The sequence below is a fragment of the Anolis sagrei genome, chromosome 1, assembly GCF_037176765.1.
Source record: "Anolis sagrei isolate rAnoSag1 chromosome 1, rAnoSag1.mat, whole genome shotgun sequence".
Classification (NCBI taxonomy): Eukaryota; Metazoa; Chordata; class Lepidosauria; order Squamata; family Dactyloidae; genus Anolis; species Anolis sagrei.
In genome coordinates, this window is record NC_090021.1 from 63,131,563 (window position 1) to 63,147,866 (window position 16,304).

A 16,304-nucleotide genomic window follows, 5' to 3' on the forward strand; every position below is an offset into this window, starting at 1 on the left:
AGAAAATAAATGTTTGGTTAAATAGGCACAAAAATGTAAGTCATAACATGCAAATGTTAAGGATTCTTAAAAAATAAATGATGTATAAGTAGCACTTCAGATTTTTTCCCAAAATATACAAAAGTTATTAAAACTTATGCTGGAAAAGTAAACCTAAAGAAGGATCTTTTAACACATGTGATGGACCTATGAAAAAGCAAAGAAGTATTGGATCCAGATCCATAAATGGATAGAGAAGATTTTGAAAATTACATTTCAAATGAAACATGAAAGCTTTCTTCTTGGACTTTTGAAATTAGAAGAAGCATGAAATATAAGATAATTGCAGCCAGAATGGTCTTTGAACAAAGATGAAAAGACAAAGAACTACATGAACTGACTGGTTAATGAAATTACAGGATGTTGATGAAATTGACACATTGATAACTTTACTCAAAAAATGTTGCTATATTTAAAGGAGAATGGATCAAGGTAAAAGCAACGCTAGGTTTTAAATGACAGAACAAACAAGTAGAATATGTAAAAGTGGGCTACCATATCTTTTTTCTTCTTCATTGTTTTGTTTTTTAAATAAAACAGAATCATAGAATTATAGACTTGGAAGAGACCTCATGGGTCATCCAGTCCAACCCCCTGCCAAGAAGCAGGAAAATCGCATTCAAAGCACCCTGATGGTCATCCAGCCTCTGCTTAAAAGCCTTCATAGAAGTAGCCTCCTCCACCAAAGGAGGTAGAAATACTAGAAAAGCTATAATTGTTAACTGGGAAGCTTGAATTCAGGGATGTCCCTGTTTGTTAGGATTTTTATTTGCTTTTTAAATAGTAGAATTTAGTTGGTTTTAATTGTCATTTTTTAACTCTATGAAAATCATTTCCACAACAATTTGTCAAGAATGACATGGATGCATCTATGTGTACACATGCACACACACAAACCAGTCATTGCCACTGCAAAGGTAAAGCTTGTAATGGTGAATAGTTTGGCCCCATCTACACTTGTCATATAATGCAGTTTCACAATACCGTTGAACTGCATTGAACTGCATTGTATAAATCTACACTGCCATATAATGCAGTTAAACTGCATTGTGAAACTGCAGTATATGACAGTGTATATGGGGCCTTTGTCTCTCAAACTATTATTAATATTTTCATGGAAAAAATCTTGATAAACTTCCAAGAAAGTGTCTAGTTTAACAGAAGACAGGTTGAAATCACAACAGTAGAGTAAGGCATGCCCTGTTTAAAAATGCCATTTAAAAGTAATACAATCAGAAGGAGTAGGTGCTTCTTCCAGAATAGTGCATTGTACTATGATGATGTTAAAAATGAAAAAAAAAAGACTACTATTAGCTACTCTATTACTATTGATGGACAATTTTGGGGACACAGACCTAAATCATAGCATGAGTTCCTTCCCATATTCTCACCCAGTAGTGACAACTTAGATATTCAAGGAAATACATCTCAGTAGAACGCTACTACCAACCTAAAACAAAAAAACAAAACAAAAACACAGCTTCATGAATTGTGTGCCTCTTTAAGACTTCATGGTGGCTGCTTTATTGCACTATTTATTTTAAAGTCATAAACAAAGTGATGTGTGATTACTTGAATGAGCATCATCCATCCCTGTGAACTTTCAAACAAACAAGACTGAATTAATATTAGACATGTTCTTTTCTACTTCACTGCTTTGTTGTAGTTTGGCTGGAACTTGGAAAAATTCCTTTCTCGGGCTACATTTCTAACATGCTTTACTTAGAATGCCCAAAAGGACTTGTAGCCCTGATCATTCTAAGTACCCCATAAAATATAATTTCAAGCTCTGTAAGAATGCTTTTGCAATTTACATTTGTTCACATTACCAGTCTAGTCACAGTCTAATTATATACATTATATGCATGTCTAATCAAAAGGGAGTCTTAGCTATTTCAATGTGACTTTCTTTCCAGTAAATGTAAATATATCCTTGCATTCAAATGGAATTACATAATCCATTTTAGAACCTCATCACATTGACCATTGGAAAGTAGTGGAAAGCAGAGGGAACTTTCTTAATTTATTCCCTACTGTCTTTCCCCATCTTCTGGGATGACCAGCCATTCCATGTCCTTTTCTGCCCTTTCCCCCTGCTTCCTCCACTTCCTCCTCATTTTATTCAGTCAGGAGCTGGCTAACACTAACTCCCAAAAATTGAGTCTTCTCTCCATTTTAAGATGTTAGCAACAAAGATTCCAATGGGCAGCCATTGCAAGTGGCCTTGCATCATGGGATGGCCTCTATGGAACTCCGTTTTGCTAGCACGTTAAAACAAAAAGAAGACAGAGAGAAGACTACATAGGATGAAGTCACAAAATATCATCCCAAAGTGATTGCATGCTATAAATTAAGGGAGCTTCACTGAAGAAAAACACAGGTAGGATTTTCTTCTAAATGAAAGATTACACTATTTTTCATTAAGATAATTAAGTTGTTTGCATGCAGATAATGACATCTCTCATAAAGCAACTAACAACCCTTTCTGAATAAACTTCTCATACAGCAAGATATTTTCATTTCTCTTCCTGGCCCCTTCAAGCTCTCTTTGTCAGGTGGTGTTCCAAAATCCAGAGTGGATTTTGGTCAAGCTCTCTGTGCTGTATGATGAATCTATTTGGCTAGAATAAGGCTGAAAAGCCTCTTTTAGCACAAGTTTAGATGGGACTTCAGAAAAACATCAGGGGTCAAAGACAGGGAAATAGCATAAAACCCCATAGAACAGCATGCTGTACCTAAAGCTTTTATTCTCAGTAAACAAGCCATAGGAAAGGTATTTCTGCCTTTTAGAATAGGAAAACGTGCTAAACACAGGAATTATGGGGAAGGTATTACACCTAGAAGGATAGTTTTGTTGCTTTGGGCTAGTGAATGCTATTTTTACCGATTCACAGTTGGCTTAAGCTTAAGCCGTCAATACATTTTATTGGCAGGATTTCTAAAGAGAATTTACTGTTGCCTTTCTCTAGTGAATGGTACTTTCCCAAGGTTACCAGATGTTATCCGTGGCAGAGTAGGAATTCGAACCCTGAAGTCTCAGAATCCTAGTCCAATGGTCAAACCACTTCAGAACACAGGCACAGGTGGGTGCCATCATGAACATTTATTATGAAATGCACATTTTTTCTCTGATGTACATCCGATATATGATTCTCTCCAAGATGTTTAGCCTACTGATTTAATGAATTATGGAGAACCAGATGAGTTAATAAAAATAAGAAATTACTGTGGTTTCATTTTGAATTTGCAAAGAGGTCGTATAAATGAAATTAAAAAAAATAGTTCTATGAAGATACTATCTTTTGACTTTAAATTAATACATACTAAAAAAGAAAAAGAAAATGAATAGCCTTGCTAAAAAGCAGGAAAATGTCTCCACTGTGAGGGATTCCATAAAATAGTGGAACATGCTGAGTACAAAGGACATCTCTTAGATGTTAAACAGAACTCTTTTAAATAGGTTTTAAAGTGGGAGGGTCTTCGTTCTAGTAGGGAGGCAGAAGTAGGAGATGCCAGAAACCAGGGATTGTAAGTATTTTGGCCTAATGTGTAAAGTTAAAAGATAAACGACAATGCTTGTAAAACGGTATTTTTTAAATACAGCAAATATCACAAGAAATATATTCTAGCAGACTGCCGTGTAGGAAGCAACTTAATATATAAGAGTTCTGGGGAGGTCTGGAAAGGCTTATCTGTCTGCTTAGAAAAGGCACACAGAAGAGACACAAAGCACACATAATTTATTTTACCAATGTAAGGTTTAGAATAAAGAAACAAATGAGAGCATTCAGAAACAGTTGCCTACCTAGCCAAGATGGTGAGGGTTATTATCTTTTATTCACTCAATAAGCCAAGTAAGAGACTTACAGTGCAGCCTATATGTGTGTGTAAATCTCACCAGGTTCAATGATAATTATGTATAAAATTACATACTTCAGATGCATTCTTTTCATTACTTAACCAGGAGTAACCCTTCTTGAGCTCAGTGGGACATACATCTCAAACCCTATAGGATTACAGGGTAACATACTGTTTATCATTAAAAAATGGGGATGTATTAAAGTTTGATGTGACAATTGAACTTTCTGCATGTTCTTTGCAATTCAAATAAATTTGTTGGTTCCATGATGGCTAAGAGGAAGGGTTGTAACTGGAAAAAAAAGTTGCAGATTCTGTTGTTACCCTGAACGTCCCCCAAATATTTTTACATGGTATATATTTTACATGGGGCACATTTTTTCTTTAACTTATATGAGACAAGAGAAGAGATGGCAATAAGACAAAGCATTAGAGCAAATTGTGGTCCCAGATAACATATGGCCCTCAGCCTTTTACAGCTGTCAAACTTTCCAGAACCCCAAGATTTTCCTTTTCTGCCTCCCAAATGGGTGTATTTTGGGGGCTTCTAGGATAGTAATTAACCTATTCAAAATATTGCTGCTTCCAACTACCAACAGTTCAGCAAAAAACTATACCATTTCTATCAAAGTCAGAAATGAACTTTTGGCTGCTTCTCGTTTAGGATTTACTTTAGGGTTTTTCATTGCATTTTTTGGGAACCCCAGAAAGTTGACAACACCTGCATTAGAGGTTGGAAGGGGCCAACTTGGGAGAAAACAGCTAAAATAATAGTTCTTGGTCTGGGTGACCAGCCTTCAGAATTGACAAATTATGGTGTCATTGCTGTGGGTAAGAGAAGGAGGTGAGTTGTCAAAGAAATGAGGATTTGATTTATTAGGTCCAATTCAATTTTACAAAGATATGCAAGAGCTACAGAAGACAAAGCCACAGAAATAAGTGCCTTTCCAACTCACTGGGAGCAACAATCTACTGATTCTACCTGAAGATCGTGAGGACTGTTTCTGTTTTTCAGAATTCATGTTTTTCCAGAAACCATGCTTTTCTACAACACAGGAAGGCCAAACTATTAGATTAATAATAATAATAATAATAATAATAATAATAATAATAATTGTTGTTGTTCATTCGTTCAGTCGTCTCCGACTCTTCGTGACCTCATGGACCAGCCTACGCCAGAGCTCCCTGTCGGCCGTTACCACCTCCAGCTCCCTCAAGGTCAGTCCAGTCACTTCAAGGATGCCATCCATCCATCTTGCCCTTGGTTGGCCCCTCTTCCTTTTGCCTTCCACTAATAATAATATCCCACTTTATAATAATAATATCCCACTTTTGCCTTCCAATAATAATAATATCCCACTTTATCTCCCTAAAGAGCACTCAAAGTGGCAACTTGGTTAACTGGAAGCAAGTGAAGCTCATTCTTGACTCATATAAGCTTCTTGCCCCTTTTGCCAACAGTCAAATCAATCAATGTGTGGGTCTGGACACATGGGCTAAGCCTATTTAGCTGCCGCAAATTAAATTGTGCCCTTTCCCATTCCAACAAGATGCGGGTCTGTATTCGTTCTTACTAAATGCAAAGTCCCACATTCACTACTGGGTCCACAAAAAAAAAACAACAACACTGTTTCCTATAAGCTATGTTTCAAACAGGTATTCATAGTATACTTGAAAGATTTCTTTGTCAAAACCTACTGGAATTAATACATCATTCCCGAACTACCTGGAGATCATTCCCTTCTTTTGCCACCATTCTGAGTTTCCCCTACATTTCCCTGACCATGTCTCAGCCTTCCCAACTACTCAGTAACTTAACCTTTTCACTGGAAAAGCTCCAATACAATGGTTATGTCAGCAAAACAGTGGGACAAATCAATTCTGTCTCAGATAGGCACTGGGACATCCCATCAAATCTTAGAACTCTTTTTATAGAAATGAGCCAGTAGTGTTGATTTTATGGCCCATAAAGTATAACACCAGAGTAGATGAACTGGTTGTTATTCTGTTTTCATTGTGGTCTCTCGTATTTTTAGATGTGAAAGTTTTGAATAGCTAAAGCTAGTTCCAAGCACAATAACTCCTTTGCTTTGGCTCTAACCGGTCTCCAGTGTAATAAAGATGAAATAAATATCACTTAATGTGAAGTATTTCTAGGCGTCGTTTTGGTTTGTTTTATTACTCTCCCAAGAATGTTGTGTTCTCTTTCATATCAAAAAGAGAAATAACAAACTAAATTTCTGATATATCAATTAGTTGGTGTTAAAATACTCTTTTGGACTCTCTTTCAGAGTATGTTTAGAAAGACGGAGAATACACAGAGTTATGACACAACAGATGTTTTATTACATTTACATTTATGTCACTTCTTCCATATATGTGTTTTTTATTTTTACAGCCCAGACCAGTTGGCTAATAATGAAAATAAAAAAGTCAAGGAACCTATAAAGCAAAGGCCAAAAGAAAAAAAAAGTACCATATCATTATTAGCAGCAGATATGAAGCAATGCTGTAGGCAGTGAAGGGAGGGGGAGATGTGAAAGACTGAAGTTGTCAGTTGGTTAAAAGCACCTAATGTGGTCACTGAAATCTTGGCTTTCTTTTTTAAAAAAAATAATAACCTACATGGTATTGGTTGTGATTTTGTTGCAGAGGCCTCACTAGCAGATGAATAAAGGTCTTTAGCCATCAGCTTTCACTCAATGGTATAGTTTTTGATCCCTTAAGTGGCTGCCTAATCTAAGAGATGCAAGTGAAAAATCTCTCATTGCCATTTTCAAATATAACAAAAAGATGGATAATTTGGCAGTTGAAGGGCAATTTTTCCTTCTTTTTTGTGGCCTTCCTGAGACCACATGGTCTTCTAAAAACTCCATTTTAGGACCACTTTTGATTTTCGGATATAGATATTTCTTAAACAATGCTAGGGCTCCTGCAACTTATTTAAAAGGTGAATTGCCACCCCTAGAAGATTCCAATAGAAACAACTCCCTCCCTCCTTCCTGCAAGAAAAGGGCAGACTGGGAGTATTAGAGGCAATGGAAACATCCTCAGAATTGACCTCCCTGAAACATTTGCTACAGGGGCTCTTAAAAGCTCGGCTCAAACAAATTCTCCTTAAAGTAGCATTCAACACTGAGTTGAATTACTACCTTTCCCGCCAATACATTCCCCAAATTTCTCCACATCAGCTCCCACACCCAAAACATAATTCTTCCTCCCACTTACCTGGAAAACAATTGTGGTAGAAACAATGACAAAGTAGGCAGAGAAAGAGAAGTAAGTGGGCTTTTCCTTCTCTCTCTTTTTTCCATCATTATGAAATGCTTGAGATAAACATGCCACAAAGAAAAGTTTGAGAAAATATGGAAAAGAGAAGTACTTAGACGTACACCTTGTAAGACAAACATTCTCTGCTTTATGCTATGTCGTGCAATTACTTTACACCTTATGGTGATGGGGAAGGCACAGAGAAAAGAGCTGCCATGTTAAGTTGTAAAAGAGTTTCAGTTTTTAGTTTGGCATTATAGGAGCATAAGGGATAGGTTATACATATATTTTAAAATAAAATTGCCTTTTACTTTACTTCTATTTTAACTTTACTGAATGCTTGGAAGTAATGGTTATTACAATAAATCTTACCAGAATTTTTATTGGTCTTATTCTGCCTGCTCTTTACTTGCTCAGTCCATAATGTAGGGTAACGAGAAGCTATATCTAGAAAATTAAGAAAAAATACAGATCATTCCACTGGAAAATGTAATAGACCACTTTTATTTTATAGTAAAAATGGCAAAATTGATGACTTACAGCGGAGAAAGTTTAAAGGAAGGATAAGAATATTTAAGATCTGACACATCACATGTAACAAAGAGAAGCCTTGTCCACCTTTAATATCACACTAAAGGCAGATTTTGCAATCCAGACCCAAATTTCCTGGCACACATTTCAGGACTGCATTGATTACATAGTGTAAATAATTCTGTAAAATCTCTTGTTGAATCATTTAGTTCATTGGCTTAGATTGCACCAGCAGAGTCTTGTGGATTTCAGGAGTATTGGTGGTTTCCAAACAGTGAATCAGAGCTCACCAGTTAAACCTGACTACATCACCAGGCCCCAAGCTGTTACAACTGGAATAATAATGACAATGTTTGACAAGACACTAAGAAAATTACCAGGTGCTACAGTCTACTAAAGCATAATCCCATATATTTTTTCCAGGGGATACATCCCAGTGTGGCCCACAGATCTCATTAGCAAACACTTAGGGTTGCAGCCTTACATAAAGACAAAACTTTGTATTCATTATGTTATGACAACAACATCAGGGAAGCCTGATAGTTTATCACTGTATATCTGCCTTCTTAGGTTTCAAGCTAACTAGTTCCTGTAAGATTTGCATTCCAACTTTGTATGAAATTGAGATATTTTATTTATTTATTTATTTGACTTGTATACCGCTACTCCCAATTTGGCTTGGAGCGGTTTACAGCAGTAGATTAAAAACAATACAATTAACTTTAAAATACAATAAAAACAAGAACAGACATAGTCCCGAGTCCCAAGATAACTCTCAATATTACATTAAATTAGCCATTAAATATAGAAATAAAATCCTCAGCAGTTCAACAAGTCTAAGAGAACTGAAAAGCTTTCTTACTGCACTTATTGATCTTTTCTCCATTTTAGGTTGACAGTACATACATTTATATATCTTCTCATTCACTTTAGCAGCTAGTAAACAGCATACAGAGATCAGAGAACTGAGTATCAGCTGGTGCTCAGTTGCCTGACCTCTCTGTGGGAACCAAAACCCAATCAATCAAAAACCTGAAGTCCCATTATATGCAATGGCATAGAAAAAAGACAAGATCGCTAAGCCATGAAACACATTGGACGACTTAGTGCCACTCACTATCTGCCCCATTAGTATAAAGCCATGTGCACCACCTTTAACTACTTAGATCAATGGTTCTCAACTTATGGGTCCCCAGGTGTTTTGCCTACAACTCCCAGAAATCCCAGCCAATTTACCAGTTGTTAGGATTTCTGGGAGTTGAAGGCCAAAACATCTGGTGACCCACAGGTTGAGAACCACTGGTTTAGATGAATAGAGGGATACAAACCAAATACTGAAGTAAGTTTAGAAAATCACCTATACAGTATACAATACTCGCTTCCATCATGTTCCTGTTCCATTTCTATAAATGCTCACCTTCTTCCATTTCTATAAATGCTCACCTTCTTAGGCGAGGGATCGCCTAAGAAGGAGTGGAACTCATCTATCGGACAGATGGCAAGCTGTTTAACCTCAGCAGACTGAAAGCCAAAACCAAGGTTACAACAACATCTGTTATAGAACTCCAGTATGCTGATGACAATGTCGTCTGTGCGCATTCAGAAGAAGATATACAAGCCACTCTCAACACCTTTGCAGAAGCATACACAAAGCTTGGCCTGTCACTGAACATTGAGAAAACCAAAGTGCTGTTCCAGCAGTCACCAGCCATCCTCTCCCCAATGCCAGAGATACAGCTTAATGGTGTAACATTAGAAAATGTTGACCATTTCCACTACCTTGGCAGCCACCTCTCCACCAAAGTCAACATCGACACCGAAATACAACACCACCTGAGCTCTGCGACTGTAGCATTTTCCTGAATGAAGCAGAGAGTGTTTGAGGACCGGGACATCCGTAGGGATACCAAGCTGCTTGTCTATAAAGCTATTGTCCTCCCAACCCTGCAATATGCCTGCGAAACGTGGACTGTCTACAGATGTCACATGCAACTCCTGAAACGATTCCATCAGCGCTGCCTCCAGAAAATCCTGCAAATCTCTTGGGAAGACGAGCAGACAAACATCAGCGTGCTGGAAGAATCAAAGACTACCAACATTGAAGCGATGGTCCTCTGCCATCAACTCTGCTGGGCCGACCACGTTGTCCGGATGCCTGACCACCGTCTCCCAAAGCAGTTGCTCTACTCTGAACTTAAGAACGGAAAACGGAATGTTGGTGGACAGGAAGAGATTTAAAGATGGCCTCAAAGTCAACCTTAAAATTTCTGGCATAGACACTGAGAACTGGGAAGCCCTGGCCCTTGACCGCTCCAGCTGGAGGTCAGCTGTGACCAGCAGTGCTGCAGAATTCGAGGAGGCATGAGTGGAGGGTGAAAGAGAGAAACGTGCCAGGAGGAAGGCACGTCAAGCCAACCCCGACCAGGACCGCCTTCCACTGGGAAACCAATGCCTTCACTGTGGGAGAAGATGCGGGTCAAGGATAGGGCTCCACAGCCACCTACGAATCCACAAGGAAACCCATGATGGAAGACCATCTTACTCGTCCAACAAGGGATCACCTAAGAAGAACACTCGCTTCCATCTTGTTCCTGTTCCATTTCTATAAATGCTCACCTTCTTCATCCCCTTGGGGCTGTGTCTCCAGTGCAGGAGCTGAGGCATCATCTGAATTCAGAATGGAAAAGATTTGAAAGGAGACTACAATTATGAGAGTAAACTAAATAAGTGCACATACATAACTGAGAATAATTATTTAAATACTGTATAGTCTCAGAGAGTCACAGTATACTATGAATTTAATTGGTATTTTAGCATTCTGGGCAATAAGACAATTAAATTAGAAAACCTTTGCAAAGGTTATTGTCTTGTGCAAAGAGATCCCAGTGCGTTGGCTCTTACAATACTTGCTTATTAAAAGAAAAGGAACTGTGGATGACCACAAAAAGAACAAATCAAGATGTATATATAGTCCAGTGTCTCTCAAACACTGCTCCTCCAGGTGTTTTGGACTTCGGCTCCCACAATTCCTAACAGCTGGTAAGATGGCTGGAATTTCTGGGAGCTGAAGTCCAAAACACCTGGAAGAGGAGAGTTTGAGAAACAGTGGTATAGGTCATAGAATTTATGGACCCAATCATGCCAGTATGGCTCTTCTGGTTTGTTTTGTTTTTATCAGGTGCTGCTCTGAAACCATGTAAATTTGGGTGACCAGAAATAAGCATCCATTTCTTTTTTGTATAAATGACTGCAACTTCAATCATCCTTCACCATTGACTTTGCTGGCTCAGTGCAATGGGAATTACAGGCCAACTCAATCTAGAGACCACACACCTTATACCCATGTCCTATGCCATTGTTTTAATAAACAAATAAAGCCTGAGATCTCTTCTGAGATCCCATGATATAGAGTGGGATATAAACATTCAAAAAATTAAGATAAAATGAAATAAAAAATAACAGATTACAGTTATGTGAACCCATTCCTCATTTTATTCCAAAATATCCAAAGTATAGAATTTGATCACCTTATGGGTTCAGCACTCAGGATAGCTCTTTTAAACTATTGAATCATATCCCTAAATAACAGTCAACATTAAGGATAGCTCCTTTAAAGTTCATATTAAACCCAAAGTGCATTCATCACACCACTGGGACCAATAAGCTGCCATTGACAAACATAGAAACACAGAAGGTAGCTTTCTTAGTGAATTACAAAAAAAAAAAATATGTACACACTGCACAAAGTAAAATATTTTAAAAATGAAGACCATAACAGAAGCAATTGTACCTTTCTCTTTCTCTTTCCCTCTCCTTTTCTCTCTCTATGACAGCATCCTGTTTTAAATGTCTTGTATAATTACTGGAATATGTGGAGTACAAAATGCTGATTTCTGCAAAACCTCTCACTGTGAAACATGCTGATCCAACAAAACAGATGTTGGCAATTGAATCCCAAAGCACCCCTTAAATGATATTCAAGATACCCATGTAGTGCGGCATTAAACCTAACAGGACTTGTGCCATGTTTGTGTAAATAGGTTCTGACAGTTGGCTGGCTTCAGACTCTTGCAGAAAACTGCAGAAGTTTTCTTTGTAAAGTATTCGGCTTCACACCTGGTTTTGTTCCATGTATATTAAGCACAGTGTGTAGCTGGAGGCAGGTGATAAAACTTATTCATTGCTGCTCTGTTTCAAAATCCAGGCAACCTTTAAAGATGGCACATAGCATGTTAGCAATATTCAGTGCCAAAACCCAAAATTTATGAGTTGTATTGCATTTCTTAAGAAAGTTGTGGACACCTGGATCCTACACATTTGCCTGGCAAGTGTATGAAAGAAAGCATTGCCCTCAAGTAATATATATCCATCTCATATTACTCAGTTCAAGCAGCTACTGAGTTTTTGCATAGGAGCAAAACATAAAATGGTTATGTTTTCTAAGGTTCCCATAGGACCATAAATCCAAGACAGTTACATAATTTTCCTATCTGCCAGATTTCCTTAGCTTGTACCTTTTGGGGAAAAATGTATTAAATAGAGTTGAATATGCCTCCCCATTAATCTTAGGACTAATTCCACTGAGTACAGTGGGAGGTAAATAGGTCCAGAAAGACATGAATGATTGTAAAACAGGCATATGAAAAGTTATAAGGATATATCATTAATAATCACAGCAACTACTTGGCTCTGAATAAGATCCACCAGTTTTAATCATTACAATAATTCATCATCAGAAAACCTATCCTTAATAACCACTGCAGTGGATGAAATATATATACTAACTAGGCTGCTTGTGTACAGTGGTCTCGAATTGGACTAAAAGTTGAACCTGGATGTCCAGACAACATCTGGTCCTTAACCTAGGTAAACCAGATTGACCCAATTTTACCCTGCGTTAAGCAAATTAGGGGAGAAACCCTGCTTTCAGGGTGTGTATGGACAACAGAATCAGCTACAACCTGAACTGGTCTGCAAGAACCCTCCTGGTATTTCATGGCCATTTGGTAGCAGCAATGAGGATAGTAAAGGTAAAGTAAGATGACAGGGACATTAAAATGGGAAAAGATTAAAGACATATATGTCTATGGCAGGGGTGGGATAGGATTATACTTATAAAGCAAGACAAGTACTCATAGTTATTAAAAAAGATAATCCATTTTAAATGGTAAGATATTTACCTGCTTTTCCTGTACCTTCTCGTTGTGGAAGCCTCTCATTTAGAGAACCTAATGGTTAGGGAAGGATAAAAAACAACAGCAGAAAACAAATCATTTCTATGTCCAAGATGCAAACTGAGGTGGGACAGAGAAGTAGCTTTTTAAGCATGACTATTTTAATACATGAATGAGCAGCCTGTGGTCCATCAGATGTTGCTAAATTTTAGCATCTATCTGTTTCAGCCAGTATAGCTCATGGTGTTGAATGATGAGGTTGATCCAACAACTTCTGAAGAGCCACAAATTACCCATGCCAACTTGATATATTAATACTGCTGTAGTTTTATTATCAGGATAGATCTAAGGAGGAATCCAAGCTTGCAATAATTCTTCCATCTCAAAGAGAAAGATTCTGGAAACCTCATACATGCTGTTTTACACCACCTTTGGTACGAAGCACATGGGAAACAAAATGCACAACTTGAAGGCAAATGCTATGGAACTGCATTGTGTACATCACATTCCAGCAATAATTTAACACCTGTTTCTAAATTTCCATTCCATCTCCCAAGAGCTCAGTGGCTCTAAAATTCCTTTTAGTTCTCTAAATGTTGATATATTGACATGGGGAGCAGTAAAAATGTCAGTGTTGCATCTGGTGCTTTTCAGCAGACAGTTTGTGGAGGACAGGGCATTTATCTTCATGCTGTCAGGGAAGTACATTTGATTTACTCTGAACTCTCAAAATTGTCCAGTGCTCTGATGGGGGTTGGGAGGGCCTCCAAGAAGCTGCGAATCTAAAGTATGCTTTCAGCAATGGACTACAACCATGCTGTACATAAATGATTTTAACATTAGAAGGATAAATGTTGGATCAATTATAGTAAATACAGCACAATTTTATTTACCCAAATGGCCTTGTCAGGAAATAGTTGAAACATGCAGCTGCACAGAAGTTCAGATGATCAGGAATGGTTTTTCAACAGGGAATATTTTCTATGTGGACATGACTCCATATGAAAGGCATACAGATAACAAATAACCAGGGCTTTCAATCAATCTGCAGAATAATGCACAGAGTGTAGGCTGAAGAGATATGGGTTAAAATCTCCAGTTAAGTATGAAGTTCACTAGGTGGCCCAAAAGACATGGGCTGGGTTGAAATTATTTATTTATTTACAATATTTATATACTGCCTTTCTCACCCCTGGGGGGACTCAAAGTGGCTTACACATAAATAATGGCAAGATTCAATGCCTTACATTGAGCACCGATACAATGCCAATACAAACAATTAAAATAGTAAAACCACAATTAAACATAAATCACAATTAAAACAATACATCAACAAGCACTAAAATGAGTGCTGAATCAATAACAGCATGGAATAGGCAAAATTTGACAATAATAAAGCAATAATTAATATATAGGCACACTCTGAGCGGCACAAGTAATTAAAATAATTGAAAAACTTAACACTGCTCAGCAAGTAATTTGAAAATATCATATAATTTCAAGAATATCAACTCTATGACTGCAAGGACATTGGTAAAGCAATCTTTTTTTTCCAGTTTCAGAAGTTTTCTGCTAAAATAGGAACATTTGCTCATCTACTCTCTCTTTTTTTTTTTTTGTGGGAAGCAGAACTGTGGGCAATTGCCATGCAGATGTTATCTGATCCTAGCAATATTTCCTCTTTTGTAAAGAGTAGCTCTTACTCTTGCTGTCAGTTTTTAAAAGCACTTATTAAAATTCCAACAACAATATTACTGGAAAGCTCTGAAAGACATAAAATGGTTCTAGTAAAATACAGGATCCAGATTATTACATAGATGAAAATCTACAACTAATTACTGAATAACACTGACTTTTTCATACACAGACACAATCCCGCTGTTAGATGTGTATATGTAATCACTGATTTCAATAACAAGAGTAATTTAGGCATATGATTGCTGCCTGGGTGCCAATTTGGGGTCATTTGAGTTTTGCATTGAACAACCATAAAATTAAACTTCTCTTTTATAATGCCATTAGGAAATTGGATTAATGTTCAAAGTGTTATTAGCTGTTGCAGTGAGACTTGAGGTTACTCCAAATCCAAAGTTCACTTAAAACTCTTGGAAACCAAACCATGGTGACTCCAAAGAAGAAGAAACATAAACTAATCCACAGTGAGGCTTAACAACCATCATTAGAAGAGAGTTAGCAAGGATTCCAACTCTTTTCAAAAACTAAGTCAATTACTTTCGCAAATTTCTTTTATGATACAGTAGGCAGGGTGGAGTTTTCTTTGTTTGTTTTGCTTTTGATCCCATTTTTATATAGATGGTTTACAAAAAAACTTCAATTGACATTTCACAAAAAAGAAGGAGAAGGAGAAGGAGAAAGAGGGGGTAGGAAAGGGAAAAAGGGAGGGAGCTGAAAAATCTCTTCATTCATAGCATGCCTTTTACCTGGACAGCGCGGAGTTTTGTGTGATACAGCTGTACCACTGATTGGACGGCCATTTGGAGTGACACACCAACAGTACCCGGTGTAACTGTGACATTGAACCTATCAAAAAACATTGATCATACAAAACTCAGAAAATATATTTTAATATCTCAAATAGTTTTAGAAATCAAATGTACAGTTCCATCACTAAGGATTTACTGTAATTGAATGTTCCTTTATCTGATTTTATTCTATTTTATCCTACCTTGTCTGTATAATTTTCCTATTAAACTATCAGTTAATCTATCGGATTATCTATCTATCTATCTATCTATCTATCTATCTGAATTAATTCCCAGAGTTTTGTTAAAATTGAACATCAGACTGAAATCACATTGCCACCATTAAACGGGGTGCAATCCAGGACTCTGATATGCATAGGCAAAAACGGGACCTCTAGACAGGGAATCACAAAGGGTAAATTTAGCTTTCATCCAGCATTACACATCCAGGGTGCATCTTCAAACAACCATCTTCATAATACTGTTGACAACTCACTGGGACCCACCTATTACAGAGCTCACTGTACTTAACTGGGAATTGCAATCCAATTTTATAAAGTCACATATTTGCAGCTGTATTACACAGAAAGCTGAACTGTAAATTCTGAACCAACAAAAGTTGTTCTGCATGAAAAAAGACATTGCAGTTGAGAGTCAAGGATTTTCAATCAACCTGGCTATAAGTGCCATCATCGTTGCATTCTGGAATGAAAACTTGCTGGAACTCTTTGCGTGCTTGTTCTTGAGTGTATTTTCTCTCTGCCACACATCTTGAAACATCTGCAGGAAGGAGAGGGAAATCAGGAGATAAAATCTTTAAGGCTACATGAATTACACTATGTAACATGATATTTGTCTCTGAGTTATAAATGTCATTTTCTAATTGGTTCTATGATAAAAACATGGGGAAAGTTTATTAAACTGCAAAAAAAGTTTTTGTGGGACATCC

At 37.3% G+C, this 16,304-nt stretch overlaps 1 protein-coding gene across 3 annotated transcripts in view; it reads right to left on the reverse strand.

The window, feature by feature from the left end:
* The window catches only part of SMOC2 (SPARC related modular calcium binding 2), a 182,079-nt gene that overhangs the window by 69,303 nt on the left and 96,472 nt on the right, over window positions 1-16,304 (reverse strand). For all 3 annotated transcript variants that reach the window (XM_060753764.2, XM_060753763.2, XM_060753762.2), the window contains exons 3-7: window positions 16,029-16,135; window positions 15,314-15,413; window positions 12,879-12,926; window positions 10,315-10,365; window positions 7,540-7,614 (exon numbers count right to left, since the gene is read on the reverse strand). In XM_060753764.2, the coding sequence (XP_060609747.2) occupies window positions 7,540-7,614; window positions 10,315-10,365; window positions 12,879-12,926; window positions 15,314-15,413; window positions 16,029-16,135 (381 nt within the window). The remainder of the gene's footprint in view (window positions 1-7,539; window positions 7,615-10,314; window positions 10,366-12,878; window positions 12,927-15,313; window positions 15,414-16,028; window positions 16,136-16,304) is intronic.